At 39.5% G+C, this 15,673-nt stretch overlaps 1 protein-coding gene across 1 annotated transcript in view; it reads right to left on the reverse strand.

Annotated features, from left to right (window-relative positions):
- The window catches only part of PANX2 (pannexin 2), a 43,010-nt gene that overhangs the window by 6,898 nt on the left and 20,439 nt on the right, over positions 1-15,673 (reverse strand). Inside the window, exons 3-5 of the mRNA XM_018576730.1 lie at positions 10,220-11,656; positions 4,779-5,223; positions 4,728-4,733 (exon numbers count right to left, since the gene is read on the reverse strand). Coding sequence (XP_018432232.1) covers positions 4,868-5,223; positions 10,220-11,656 — 1,793 coding nt within the window. The 3' untranslated portion in view covers positions 4,728-4,733; positions 4,779-4,867. The remainder of the gene's footprint in view (positions 1-4,727; positions 4,734-4,778; positions 5,224-10,219; positions 11,657-15,673) is intronic.

Here is a 15,673-nt window from a genome sequence, read left to right on the forward strand (position 1 = left end):
GGGGGGCGTGTGTAGATGGAGAACTTCTTCCGGGGGGGGTGGTTGAAACTCTGAGCTTTTGCCCCGGGTGACAGAATGTCTAGCTTCCCCACTGCCTGGTGCTTCCAAGTATGAAGGATCATGTGACCCACTCCTGTATAACTAATACATGGGCATTGTGTATTTTTCAGGCAGTTTTAGATATCTAGGCAGTTGCAAATATGTGAAACTGCTGCAAAATTGCTGCTTTCAGAAATTTTCAAAACTTGCTGGATGAAAATACATAGATGTAAACAATGCAAAAGACTATAATAGTATAAATATTTTCTCGCATGTAGTTTTACATTTATTTAACTGTATAGAATATGTGTTCTAAGAACTTAGGGTGCTAAAGAGTTTAGTTCCTACCAGCCTTAAAGTACTGTATATCTAAATCCAAGAACGAACATTAGATGTAGTGGCAGCATTAGTTTCAATTTTTAGGCTAAATACATATTCTGCAAGTACAGGAAAATCCCTGTTGATCATATCAGTAATCTTGTATTGTCCTGTGGACCAAACTGAAATCTCAAATAATGTTACCAGCTTTCTCTTACTAACTAATGCAGCCACATCTAAGGACTGGTTGGCTGCAATATATGCCATTTTTGTTTTGGGGTCGAGATAAACTTTACGTTTTAAATTATTTAAGTTTTTGATTTTGACATCAAAAGTCATTGTTTTTGAAAGTCCAGTGAGAGGATTGAACATCTTTAAATTAATGTAACAATAAAAAGTCACACAGACACATAAAGTATGCAAAAAAACGTTTATTGATAGCTGGTGGAATGCATTTTATTCAGCATTACAGTGTCACTGAACATCAAGTTATATTAATAATAATAGGAATATTAATAATGTGAGTTTATCTAGATTTGTTACTCTTAACCACTTGAGAAATTAATCTGGAATGTCATTTTATATTGCTTATGCAACATAACACATTTTTCATAGCGCTAAACTAAGGGTATCTCAATGCACTAATTATATAGCTAATAAGTTGTCAAATAACGGTAGCACCTACTAGCAGACAATTGTCAGTAAACACCAGGAAGGTTCTATCCAAACTGACAGGGTTGGTGATTAATAAATAACTGTTGGAATAGCATAATTTGCATTTGAGCATTTACTGCCTTGATGTAGTACTGTCCTAGATACTGTGGTTTTTAGTGTTGGAACAACAGTGACAAAGAAAATATGGTTAATAGTTGAGCTTTTGAAAATAACGTGTTTTTTTTACTTTTTCTAACTGAAAATCCCCATTGTCATTATAAAATTGAATACAAAAATAAACTCTATATTTGTTCTTCTATTGTGGCAAATGTGTTTTAAGACTGGTCCACATAAAACAGAAAAGTCTCAGAATATCTTGTTCCTGCAAATAAAAAACAGGGCTGATTCCTGAAGAGAGATGCAAAGACCAGCAGGTGTTATCTATAGCAACCAATCTCAATCACGTATCTGAAGAGTTACTATGAGCGAACTGCCCCTTTTATCCTTTGTTCCCATTTTCATAAACTTGCCCTGTGAATATTGCACAGAAATTCTTGGCATATTGTAGCGATGAAATTAAGATCAGCCTTACACAAAATAATATTGCCTATGTTGTATCTTATGGGACAAAATACACATGGCCTGCTAAAAATATTGTTTCCTATACAATTACATAATTATTAAAATATTTTGTTTTCTTGGTAAGAGGTTGGGTTAGGCTTATGTGTCATGCGATTATGCAATGGCAATTTGTGCAGAAAGTGGAGAACTTTACCAAAAGAGAATAATAATAAAATTGCAAAATTCTAAAGTTTGTGAGTGATGATGGGTGTAGTGTAAATATAAAATGGTATAACACCTGAAGCTCACTTGTGCTGATATAATGCCAAGAAGTTCCCCAATGGCGAGTACTTTCCTGTGATGTAACATAATCAGCAAGTAGCAGGAAATAGTGGACACATAGCACTGGATTACGAAGTAATTGAACTCCAAAGGTAAGCTTCTAATTTGTATCCAGGCTTTTACCATCACCCTGTGTTTAATAAACCATTATTAACAGCACCAAGTGTAGGTGTTTTTTTTAAATGGATGTTAAAATTGTTGTTTTACAATTTATGTCTATCATTAATGCAATCATGTGTTTTCTTTTTACTTTTTGCTCGACTATTTGGAGTTTATACTACTGTTTTATGAGTTATCAATGTCATTTTGTTATTTGCCTATGCCCATAAACTTGTGTGGGGTCAGTAGTAAGAAATATATAAGAAACCTAGTAGACCATCACATAATAGAAGTGAGAGATACCATGACAGCGAGTACTGTCTCCTTCATCCACTTTCTTTGATGCTCTCATAGTACAACGTATGATGGAAGAAAAGTATTTTAATTGTTTTGCACATAGATCTACACACTCCTTAGTAATAACTTTGTTGTGCTAGAGTTTCTTCTAAAAAAAGAAAATTCAAACTCCCTTGGAGTGCACTTGCAAAACCAAAAAGGTCTACTGCTATCCGCAGTGCGTGATCTTCCTTTGGGCTTGCCCACACTATAATGCAAAAGGCAACTTACATTGCCATGTGTTTTGACATGTACCCTACTATGCTTCACCTGACTTTTTGCCAGTGCAGAACAACACTGGGAATAGATCCTATAAAAAATAAAAATGAATCCATTAATTTTGCATGTGTTGTAACACATGGGTCCGATAGTTCCCTGAACTAAAGATTCCAAGTGATATTATTAAAAGTGACGTATCTTATTTGTGTATCACTCAGCTGTAGTTCCACAAATCATCTCTGAATTGGTGCTGACACTGTCCTTCCTTCTGGAGGGTGGCTACGTTTGTTCCCCATGGTCCCTGTGTGTGTTGTAAAGTAACCACCTCTCCAAGCTCGTTCCTGTGATAGACTACAATCACAATACAAATTAGCAAACTAAACGTGAGCTTGTAGTCCATCACGGGAGCAAGTGCCACTTTACAACACACGCAAGGACCATGAGGAACAAACGTAGAAGAAAGGACAGTGTCAGCATGAATCCAGAGATGATTTGAGGCTCTACAGCTGAGTGATACACAAATAAGATACATATAGTTAGGGTACTTGAATACATTTTTAAGATTTAACTCCTGAGTTTAGTTTCATTTTAATTATCCCCATGCTAGTATTTTGGTAAGATAGTTTTAGATTTGCAGACTACTTTAGCCAATGTTCTAGTATCACGTAGTGGTCTAGACCAACCTTTCTCAACCTTTTGCCACACAGAAGTCCTTGAAATCATTTTCAGGTCTCAGGAAACCACTGCTAACATTATTATATCTAAAGCTCATTGTACAGAAAGCTGTAGCCAAAATAAGAAATAAAGTCAACTGTATGTGACTAGTGCAGGTCATGTTTTAATGTCTTCTTGCCCGTATTACTTATTAGATTAATTTCAGTAATAATCATGAAAAACATAATAACACTGGCCAGAAAAGAAACTGAGACAGTGAAAATAATAGTGTCCCTTCACATTAGCTGTCAGTGCAAAAATGACCTCTTCCCTGGTGGTCAGTGCTCAAATGCCCGCTTACAATAGTGGTAAGGGTTAGTTGCCCCTTACATTGGTGGTCAGTAATGAAATGCTCTCTGTAGAAAAGTGACCCCTTACTTTGGTGATTAGTGATAATGTGCTCCACAATATTGGAGGTCAGTGTGAGAGGTGCCCCTGATATTGGTGGTAAACGTAGTTGTCCTTTATATTGCTGGTCAGTAAAGATATGTCCCTTTATATTGGTATTCAGTGGAAAAGTTATTGTCAGTGGTTACTTCCCTGAGAGATGAAAGGTTTCACTGGTCCCAGACTGCTAGCCACTGGTTTCAAAATTATACAGAAACTATCAGGAGGGAGATCAATCTGCTGCTGTTCTAGGAATCCTTAGAAAACTCTGGAGGAATTCTAGTTGAGAAAGGCTGATATGCACAGTTTTGGAACAGTGTTTAGTGGAATATTAATAATTAACAACACTAATTAAATTATGATTTGCTCAAGGCTACACAAATAGGTTGTCTTTTAAAAAAAAAACAAAAGCATTGTACCCATTTTGATTCACACTGATTTCCTAGTTAAGACAATACCAGTGTCAAAAACACATTCCGTTTTAATGGGAGAAAAAAAGGAATCATCACCATCTCAGAGAAGCTTTTCTTTGCTTCTGAGTTGGAATTTACTATCAAGGGATGTGGCAATAGTATAATTGTTAAGTTAAAACATTCCTACTACTGGATCTGAATGGCTAGATCATAGCTGAGAAGGTCAACCTCTGTATTATATAACTATGTCAATATGCATTCATTTTTGTACGAAAATAAAGTGAAAAATATATTCTACTACTAAAATTATATGTTCCCTTTATATTGATATTATCAATAGTATGCTTATTTTTAATCCCCACATATTGTTTAATTGTACTTACCCTTAATTAAATTAGGAATTTGGCCCATCAAACTAGCTCAAATGTTTAATAATTTCAAGAACCCACCACAATGAAACTGTAATCTTTTGTACTCTGTAATAGAATGAATACTGTACCCATATATTTTTCAGTGTTTTCAGCTCTATAACAGTTGTCTAAGTACTGTCATGAAATTAATCACTTAGGACTGTCAAAGATGGATATCCTGCCAGGTAGGAATATAGTGTTACATAGCATTGTGTATGCATACTGCCCAAGTGACATGCTGCTTTATCTAATAGATTTAATGTAACTTGTGCTTCACGCTGCAGACTGTATGGAAGCTGCTGCTTGCATATTTAGAATACATTTTTCCATGCTCATGCAGTGACTTTGCATGGTGGTTTGATGCAGCTCTCAAGTCTAGTAGTCCACACAATTTATTATTGCCCTGGGTTCTTCAAAAGGGGCCAACATAACTTGCTTTGGTGGTATAACTGAAATGATGTCTGCTGGATCAGGGGAGGAAGTAGTGGTGATACGTTCATCCATGTCCTCATATAGAGTGTTAATATGGAGCAAAGGATGAGTAGGATTACGGTTGAAGATCGTCATGGGCTCAGGCTTAACCTGACTAAGGGTAACACTTGATGAAGAGACTGCAGCACTCACCATGTGACTTCCGCAAGTGAGAAATGCCGCAGTGACAGAGACATTACCACAACTTTCAGATAATGGCTGATTTTCTTTCTCAGTTATTTTTGCAGATTTTGATGTATCTGTTAAAGAAGAAGGAAAGTCTTAGCATCTAGCAAATATACAAAAATATACAGAAAGATTGAATGCACAAACTGAAAGTTCACTCAGTTTACCTTGAGAAATCTGAGTTCTACATAAAAAAAGATGTCCTGCTGCACTCCTTACCGGATAACCCTCCGGGGAGGTTGGGTGCTGAAGTGATCACGGATGCGCAGCATGGATCAGAAAGGAAACAAAACGCCACCAGCACACCTCAGAAATGTGTCCAAAAGCATGTCTTTGTGCAACATTTTGGGGTCACGCAGGGTCCCCTTTATCAGGCTTAGTATGGTTATATATATATGTCATGGCCCCAAAACATTGCACTTTATATGTGACAATATGCATCAATAAAGAAGACATGCCTTTGGACACATTCCTGCAGTGTGCTGGTGGCGTTTTTTTCCCCACAATGCAAGACAAGGCAATTTGCCTTGTTCTAGATGGGCAATGTGGTAGTGTGTGCTGAAAAAGAGTACAGCATACAGTACTTTTTTTCAGCGCAGTGCTGTGCAATGCAGTACAACAACCATGCAGTGCCCATAGAACTCAAGATATTTCAATACATTTCTAACAAAAAACAGGGAAAGAGTTCAATGCATCGCGATCAAGAACATCTGCACTGCAAGTACTTGCAGCGTTGTATTGACTGCCCATACAGAATGTGTAAAATAGCATATGGGTATGCTCAGGGTGTAAATTATGTTATAATGGTAACATTATTTATGAATACATGATAAAGTGCCCTGCATATAGCCACTATTTGTACAGTAAACAGATGTGAGGAAAAAGTAGGACCTAGTCTTATGCAATCTACATAACCCCACAGAAAAAGCACACATTGCTCTAAAGAAGTGAACTCCATGAAACCTGTGCTGTGCAGCTTCCGCTTGTAGTGTCTCCTGTACCACTAATCATGCTCAAACTTCTGAGGCAGGTCTACATATGATTGGCGGCTAAGGAAGTATATAGTACTGGCTTTTCTTAATCAGGCTTTCTCTATGTTAAAAGCTGCAAAGAGGTTGTTGAAACATCAGCAGCAGGTTTATTCCAGGATCACCAGATCACCAGAAAAAAGCCGAGACGCATGGACTGGGTCATTATAGCAAAGTCTACATGAAAAACAGTACTCTACAGGTAGGCTTTGCTACCTCTATGCATCTCAAGAATTCGTTTTCAAATATGTGGTGAACTGTACTTATAATGTTATTTAATTGCATAAGACTAGGTCCTACTTTTTCCTCACATCTGTTTACTGTACAAATAGTGGCTATATGCAGGGCACTTTATCATGTATATATAAACATATGCTATTTTACACATTCTGTATGGGCAGTCAATACAACGCTGCAAGTACTTGCAGTGCAGATGTTCTTGATCGCGATGCATTGAACTCTTTCCCTGTTTTTTGTTAGAAATGTATTGAAATATCTTGAGTTCTATGGGCACTGCATGGTTGTTGTACTGCATTGCACAGCACTGCGCTGAAAAAAAGTACTGTATGCTGTACTCTTTTTCAGCACACACTACCACATTGCCCATCTAGAACAAGGCAAATTGCCTTGTCTTGCATTGTGGCTGCACTGGAAAAAAGGGCAAGTGCAGCCCCATTGGGAACCCCATCTGTTTGCAAATTAGAAGAATTCTTATTAAATATTTGATATTTAGAATGTTGAATAATAAAAACTTTATCAGCAAACAGCCATTTGACTTTCTTGTGTAACAGTCAAGGCATTATCCTACATAGCAAACTGTGCTGTTATATTTGACATGAAATACAAACCCATATCCAGTGCTGCACTGACTCCTGAGAAAAGTAAATAAATGTTATGCTATGTTTAACATGTGCTAAGCAATCACTTGTGGCAGGTAGAAAAATAACAGCTTTATGTGATGACAAGTTATTTTTTTCTATAAAGACTACTAACACATTAATGAAAATTGAGCTACACTGCCAGAATCATACCTGGAGATACAATTGTGCTCAAACGTTTGCATACCCTGGCAGAAATCATAACATTTTGGCATTGATATTGAAAATTTGACTGATGATGGCCAAGAACTGTCTTTTATTTAAGGATAGTGATCATATGAAGCCTTTTATTATCACACAGTTGTTTGGCTCTTTTTAAAATCATAATGATAACAGAAATCACCCAAATGGCCCTGATCAAAAGTTTACAAACCCTGGAATGTTTGACCTTGTTACAGACACACAAGGTGACACTTGAAGGCAATTGAAGGTTTGTTACAGACACAAGGTGACACACAATGGCAATTGAAGGTTTATTTCCCCACATCTGTGGCTTTTTAAATTGCAATTAGTGTCTGTGTAGAAATAGTCAATGAGTTTGTTAGCTCTCATGTGGATGCACTGAGCAGTCCAGATACTGAGACATGGGGAGCAGAAAAAAATCACAAGGCCAAGTTGACCCTCCAGTGTTTATAGCAGAAAAAGGTGAAGGTTCTGGAGTGGCCATCACAGTCTCTTGACCTTAATATCATCGAGCCACTCTGAGGAAGATCTCAAACATGCGGTTCATGCAAAACGACCAAAGACTTTGCATGACCTAGAGGTATTTTGCCAAGACGAACGGGCAGCTATACCATCTCCAAGAATTCTGGGCCTCATAGACAACTATTACAAAAGACTGTACACTGTCATGCTAAAGTGGGCATTACACTGTATTAAGAACTAAGGGTATGTAGACTTTTGAACAGGGGTCATTTCATTTTTTTATTTGTTGCCATGGTTTGTTTTATGATTGTGCTATTCTGTTATGACCTACAGCTGAATATGAATCCCATAAGAAATAAAAGAAATGTGTTTTTTCCCTGCACACTCATGTTTTCTCTAAAAATGGTACATATATTACCAATCCTCCAAGGGTATGCAAACTTTTGAGCACAACTGTAAGTATAATGTGTGGAACTTAAAGTGGAACTACGGGCAAAATAAAGGAAAATTACATATATGATGTAGTCTGTCAATATTATTTCTCCAAACCTACAGCTGTGGTGAAACTACAAAGGCATCTTCCAGACAGTCACAGGCATCTGCCTCTGGAAGGCATGCCTGTGACTGTCAGAGTCTTGCAACCTATTATGGGTTTCACAAAAGCTGCAGGGCCGTGATTTTTAACTCTTGATTGGAGAAAGAGGTATACACTGGTGTGTGGGAGGGGGAGATGACGACACAGAGCAGACACAATCTAGAGCAGTTGTCCATAGTAATCAATCAGCTTCCCTTTTCAGTTTGTTCTGTTAAGTTTTGAAAATGAAGGATGGAAGCTTTCTAGATTCTAGAGTTCAGTTTACAATCTGAACATTGTGAGGTAGGTCAACCTTCTCTTACTTACAGACCATGCAAATCTCCATTTCGTGCTGCTGAAGTCCAGTCAATCAGTGCCTCAAGTGAACTCAATACCTGACGCCCACTGTCTCTCTCCTCATTCCTTCTCCCTAGCTTTCCTCCTCTACTAGGAGCTAATACAGGACTGGTGGTTTCCTACCCCCTTCAGCAGTAGAGAGTTGTATGGCCAGTTGCAGAAGAGGTAACTTTGAGTGCTGCCCAAACAGGGAATAAGCAAAGCAAGCAGATAACCAATCAGTGGAGGGGAAAAGATTAGTAAAATACTGACACATATAGCAGGGAGTGCTGGGCACAGGGACACTGCCTCAATCAGTGTGACCCCTGCATTATGTTCAATTCCTGGGACAGACCCACAGCATATGGGTTGGTTGGGAGGTATGCAACATAATAAGCCCCAAGCTGTGTGCTGGAAAGAGTGTTCTAGCACCTGACCGGCTGCAGGACACAGCCCTGATCTGCAAGACGTCGGGATTGTGTTAAAATCCCAGGACAGTCTCGCTAAATCTGGGACTGTTGGGAGGGATGATCAATAACATTAACATAGCAGTCTTTGTTTTTATGCATTTCTCCTGTAATATAGTTTTAACACCTATTGATCCGGCCAGTAAGTCTTGTATTTTTCAACTTCCTTTGACAGACCAAACTGTTCATAAAAAGAGCAATTAGAGGGCTTGGACAAAGCAAATAATACTGACAGGGGTGCTTACAATGGTCAGCTTTTATTCAGTTATCTAAAACTTTTATGACACAAGGAAAAAATCAGTTTCTGTAAAAACTTTAAAACTCTTAGCTAGAGTTAGGCTATAATTGGTTAGTTACTTATGTAAAGTCCATCTAAATCTACTTGTTCGTCTAACATTACCCTTTCTGCAGGTTAAAAATGTTGCTGTCCAAGAGTTGCTACTTTGCTACTCCATAGTTACAGTGGAGGAGTGAGTGTAGCCACCCTAAGACAGGAAGTGTGTTACTGGCTGGATCACCAGGTGAAAATAAAGGGGAAAAAAAACCAAAAACTAATACAGCCACCACATTTAAGGACTGGTAAGCTGAAATATATCCAATATTTGTTGGGTTAAGATATATTTTAATCTTATTCGTGGAAAACAAACCACAGTTCCTGGAAGAACTGTGTCTATTGTAAAATCTAATCGAGTGTTTCATAGGATATCAGGTCAAATCTATTTAGAATTTTTCTTACTTATCCTTAGGAATTGCATGTAGTTAGTGGTGAACTCTTTAAGTATTTAAGGGGGTGATGTATAAAAGCATCAGCAGCTAGATAGAGTTAGAGGAGCATAGGAATTTCCTATGCTCCTCAGCTCCATCTAGTGGTAGTAATGCTGTGCAAACAAAATTTACCTAGCTATGCAGTGGGCGAAGCTTTTATACATCAGCCCTGAGTGTTCCTGCTATGTGTTTGTTGGCTTCAAATAATGATAAAGTACATTTAATTACACTGTCATCGAAGTGTGAATATTTATGATATTCTTGGTGATTGCATGATTGTGAACAAGCTGCATCTGCCCCTGAGGGCTATTACAGGCTATACAGTAGCTAGACTAACCTGGAGAGAAGAGCTTCATTTACTTTTACGAACTTCTTACCTTTTACATGTGCAGTCACACTATCTTCCCGGCTTGGGAAACCATTCTCTTGGCTTTCAGACATGGCTATTGGAGCACTGTCCTGTGTCTCTGACTTGGTCTTTTTGTTACTAAGAACATACGGTTGGACATCTAATGAGAAGTGCCGAGCATGTTTTTTCTCACCAGCAATGCTTGACATGGTACTAACATCACATTTGTGAGATGAATGAGGTGAAGATTTCGAAGAAGCCTCCAAAAGCGGAGCTATTAAGGTGTCTGTCGCCGTTTTCCTTCTCACTGGTTTTAGCTTCTCCGGTTTACTATTTTCAATTTTCATTATGGCTATTTGTTCCTTGAAGGGTTGGGGTAGAGGATTGCTACTGGAAATCCACTTCATTTTCTTCCGAGGACGCTTGATTACAAGCTGTTCATTGACATCAATATCTGCTGGGTCAACACTGGGGTCAACCGTCTGGACACCAGTGTCCCGCATGGTGGGGGTGGCATCATAATTAGACTGTGCTAATGCTGCGAGTAGTTGACGGACCACATTGTCATACATTAAGTCGCTCTCATTGGTAATAAAATCTAGGCGATTTAAGGATTTGATGTGATCCCGATTTTCATTGCAAAACATGGCGAGGATATTTATGTCACAAAACTGGGATTTCTGCCACTGCTTCTTAGTCTTTATGCCAACTTTATTTAATTTGTCAAAAATAAAGTTGGACTTTCTGACAATGAAGAGATGGATTAGGTTGACAAGAATGATTAAATTCATAAAACTAAGTAGAGAAATATCTACTGAAGCAATGATTCTTTGGAGTTGAACAGACGGCAATTTGCAGTTTACCCTAATATGCAACCGTGAGTTACTGGTTTTAAGATGAGGCTCTCCCAATGCACAGGTAAACTCATTTTGCTTCTGAGTTGCATAATATATGCTTAGATAAGTCATGGGTATGATGCTTAAACATATGATGAGCAAATGTCTTGCTAAATATAGTTTGGCTAAAAAGTTACTGCGACCTCGTCTTTCCAGGTATTTTTCAAATAGGTTTTGTTCTGGGCTTTTTTCCTTCTCTGCATTTTCTATGATTTCTCGCTTCTCTTTTTCTGTAATGCCTGGACCTTTTGACTGAATTTGCTTTTCAATTTTGGGAGCACGCCCCTCTGCTGCACGATGATAGCAATTGTCGATTTCTTGAAGCAGGAAGTTCAGCTCTGAAGTCAACCTAGTTGAAGCCAGGAACTCCCATCCCAGAGCAGGAATATACATAATTCCAGCAAAGGCAAGAAGAGCATATGGAAGAAACTTGTGCTCAAATAATGAAGGCCACTGACTGGCATTCACCCCTGGTAAAGCATCCTTAAGTTCTGTCCAGCAATATCCTCTGGCATACAAGGCTTGATCCCGGGTGAAGTTGTGAGGTGTATAGCAGTATATAGGCTCCTCTGTATAACAGAGAGAAAAGTCACTGCTGTGGGGTTAACCTAAAAAGAAGCTCTGAAAAATAAATACATTTGAAGTCATAGAATGTTAAGTAAAGTGGCCAAATAAATGTCACATTCCCTTTACAGTATACATGACAATACCACAGAAAAAAGGTAGGCAGGACACAGCTATATACTTGGTAAAGCCAATGTATTATGCCACATACACGCTGGGCATTTTGGGACAGACAATGCACACGTGTCAAGTGTATGTCAGTGTTAAAGCTAACCTGTCAAAAAAATGAAAACACACACCAACACCTTTAGTGTGGCTTCCTGCCTCTTTGATGCCTGATACCATCCCCAAAATGGGCTTAGCAATTACCAACAATATCCAATATTGATGGTAACCATCTTGTCTTGAATCATATTGTAATGTCTTCCTTATATTGTAAAGCGCTATGTAAACTGCTAGCGCTATATAAATCCTGTACAATAATAATAATAATAATATCTGAACACTGTGTTACCCAGCATACTTCCAATATGACAACACAGCCTTTCTATACCCAGAAGTACCAGAATTGTGACTAACTGTCAGTGGGCATCCAAGAGGCACAGAAGTGTCTTAAGGATAGTTTAGGAACTGGAGATTGCTTAGTGCAAGATGAGAGGTTGGTATTGATTTTAATTTTTAAAACAGGTTCGCTTTAATGTAGAGTGAGATCATGGATCTTTGCCATGATCTTGGTCATCAGAATGAATGCATCCTTTTTTGCTTGCAACGTCTTTACACAATGCAGCCAGTTTTTGATGCTGTCTGTGATCAAAGTAGACATCCATGATATCCCACTGTCCAACCCCCCTCCTCAACCTCTGAGCAAATGCGAACACTCCTCCAACAAACACTGAGAATGCAACCTACAAGAGTAACAGAGCAAGCTTAAAAAATCGCCTTTTTTATGTATGAAGTACACCACTTTGTACACAGAAATTTAAAAGAAGATCCTGAGGTGGGCTACTAAATGAATAAATGGGACATCTTTCCAATAAAATGTTAGAAAATTTAGGCTTAAAGTAGAATTCTTTTGCAATCTGTGCCCCATTGGGGGGATTTCCCTTTACTTTCTGTCCAATAGCCACAATAGGAAGCGAGAGGAAATTCCTCCAAAGTGAAGGAAATCCCTGGTAGTCAGCAGGGACACCAGAACTAGTGTCTCCAATGGAAGATTTCCCATCTATTCCTGGTGAAAATCCAAAATGTGGGATTCTCTTTCACTTTCTCTAATAATGGTCACCGGGACAAATAGAAAGGGTGACTCTCCCTAGTGGGGGCACAGACAGCATTAACAACTTGACAGCCTCTAATTCCTCTCCACTCTATCGAACACTAAAAAAAAGTTTGGCTTTGGTTGCACTTAACTAGTTTTAAAAGAAAAACAACTTACAGGTGATCTCATGAATACATTGTGTTGAAATGTAGAGCAAATGAATATTTATCCTATGGACTGTATATAGGACAAGAGGATAAATCCGAAAAAGGAAGACTGTGAATCAGTATAAGAGATTTTTTTTCAAAAAAGGATTGTGTTGTTTCATTACAACTAATGGTATACAGACCTGTAAACACTAAGGCTAGTCTGGTAATATTTTGATCCAGTAACTGACTGCTTGGACTTCAGAAAAAAGTACTTTTTCTTCCCATAAGGCAACAATTGTGACACTAACCCATGGGGGGATGTTTTGCCTTACATAGTATTTGAGGTTGAATAAAGACATTAGTCCATCAAGTCCAACCTATTAAAATACATTCCTCATACATTCCTCATACATAATACATTCCTCATACATTTAATTCCTCTCTTTTTAATTCCTCTGTAAAAAAAAAAGTCACTATTTTGTGAACGATTGAACATGACATTTTTTTTCCAGCATAGTCAAACAATGTCACTATGTACGAAGGGATGTAGTTTCTGTTATCAGTTACCAAGCTTCACCTCTAAAACCAATTTGTAAAATGTTGCGTAAATAGCATACAGCAGGGCTCAAAATTTCAAGTCCTGAGCTACTAGCCAGGCTTTAAATGTTACTCGCTACCAGTTGCCCACCTAACCCCTACCCTGCCCCGGCCTTAACTCCGCCAGGTCAGTGGTGTGACGCAGAGTACAGAGATCAGTAACAACGCGGAGTCCAAAGGCCAACGGTGTGACGCACAGTACAAAAGTCAGCAGTACAGAGTTCAGTAATGTAACTCGGAGTGCAGATGTCAGCGGTGTAAAGCTGGCCATACACCTTAAAACCATCGCACAACTTTCATTGTGCGATGGTTGTAAGGTCATTAAAATTTTGTACGACCTGCCCATCTTGCTGAGGGGAGGGCTTGCCGATGATTGCAATGCTGAGCGGGCAGTGTGCGCTTACCGGCCCGTGCGGCTTTTGTCTTCCGAGCACTCCACCAACCTGCCCAAAATTGTACGATTTTCTGCAGGTTTTCCAGCGTGCTAGGAAGATGAAAGTGCGACCGTACAGTAGATGCGGTTGCACGCTGCCCATACACCTGCCGATTATCTACGATTGCGGGATCACCCACGATTATCGTACGATAATCGGCAGGTGTATGGGCACCTTAACACAGAAAAACAGGGACTTACAGTGCACAGTTGATCTAATTCAGGTGCTCTTTCTCTCCTGGTGGGGGTGTTGGGGGGGGGGCATCAATGCTGCCTCCATGTAACAGGTTGAAGCTTCCAGCAGCCTCGTTGAGCCTCCCTTCAGAAATGTACAGAGGTCAGAAGGATGACGCACAGTACAGAAGTCAGTGATGTAACGCACAGTACAGAGGTCAGCAGTACAGAGGTCAGTAATAAAGCACAGTACAGAGGTCAGCAATAACACACAGTTCAAAGGTCAGCAGTGTAAGGCAGAAATAACGCACGGTACAGTGTTCAGCATTAACGCACAGTGCAGAGCTTAGCGGTGCAAGGCAGAAATAACGCACGGTACAGAGGTCAGCAATAATGCACAGTGCAGAGGTCAGCAAAAATGCACAGTACAGAGGTCAGCAATAACGCACAGTACAGAGGTCAGCAATAACGCACAGTACAGAGGTCAGCAATAACGCACAGTGTAAGAGGTCAGCAATAATTGCACAGTGTAAGAGGTCAGCAATAACGCACATTGTAAGAGGTCAGCAATAATGCACAGTACAGAGGTCAGCGGTTTAAGGCAGAAATAGCAGGACTTACAGTGAACATGGACATGGCTTACCTGATTCAGGTGCCCTTTTCTTCTCCTGGTGTGGGGACTGCAGTCTTCCTCCCAGCCTATGGCAGCTAACGTGGGCAGAGGAAGGTGCAGGTGTGCAGGTGACTGACAGACGGCTGAACATTCTCCCTTCTCTTCTCTCCTCCTCAGCCGCTGCAGCTATAGAATGGCCAAATAGAAGAAGAGAAGGGGGAGAGCAGATCGGGTGATCGCCGCTGCTGAAGCGGCCGCAGTTTCCCCCCCTTGTCCTGCCGGCAGCACCCCCCGATGAATTTCCAGTCGCCCCCACGCAATTTTCACTCACCAATTGCGAGGGGGTGAGTGGAAAATTTGAACCCTGGCATACAGTATTGTCAAGTGTTCCGATTTGAATTCCTGCATACTTTTTTTAGATAGAAATTACAAAATAACTAATGCTAAGGACTGCCCGACAACTAGGATTTTCCGAAGGAGATTAGTAATGGCATTTGTAGGTTACATTTCCTTCAGAAATAGGTCTTTTGGATGAACTAGCGGTTCATAAACCTTTACAGCCCAACTTCAGACAGCAGTAAAAGTTGCTCTTTTAGTGCACCCCCATTGCAACAGTTAAAATGTTCATTTAGTCTAGTGGTATCCCTTGCTCCTGTGGGCTTCCATCTAGCTGCAAGACCCCTTCGCAGTTCAATCAGTCGCAGGCATTCCCACGTCATCATGTAGAATGCAGGACCAGCAGGATGGTGGAGGTAACATCTAAGTTTAATAGATTTTACAGCCCAAATTTAGACAGCATAA

This window comes from Nanorana parkeri, unplaced genomic scaffold (genome assembly GCF_000935625.1).
Source record: "Nanorana parkeri isolate BGI_ZX_2015 unplaced genomic scaffold, ASM93562v1 scaffold75, whole genome shotgun sequence".
In the NCBI taxonomy this organism is placed as follows: domain Eukaryota; kingdom Metazoa; phylum Chordata; class Amphibia; order Anura; family Dicroglossidae; genus Nanorana; species Nanorana parkeri.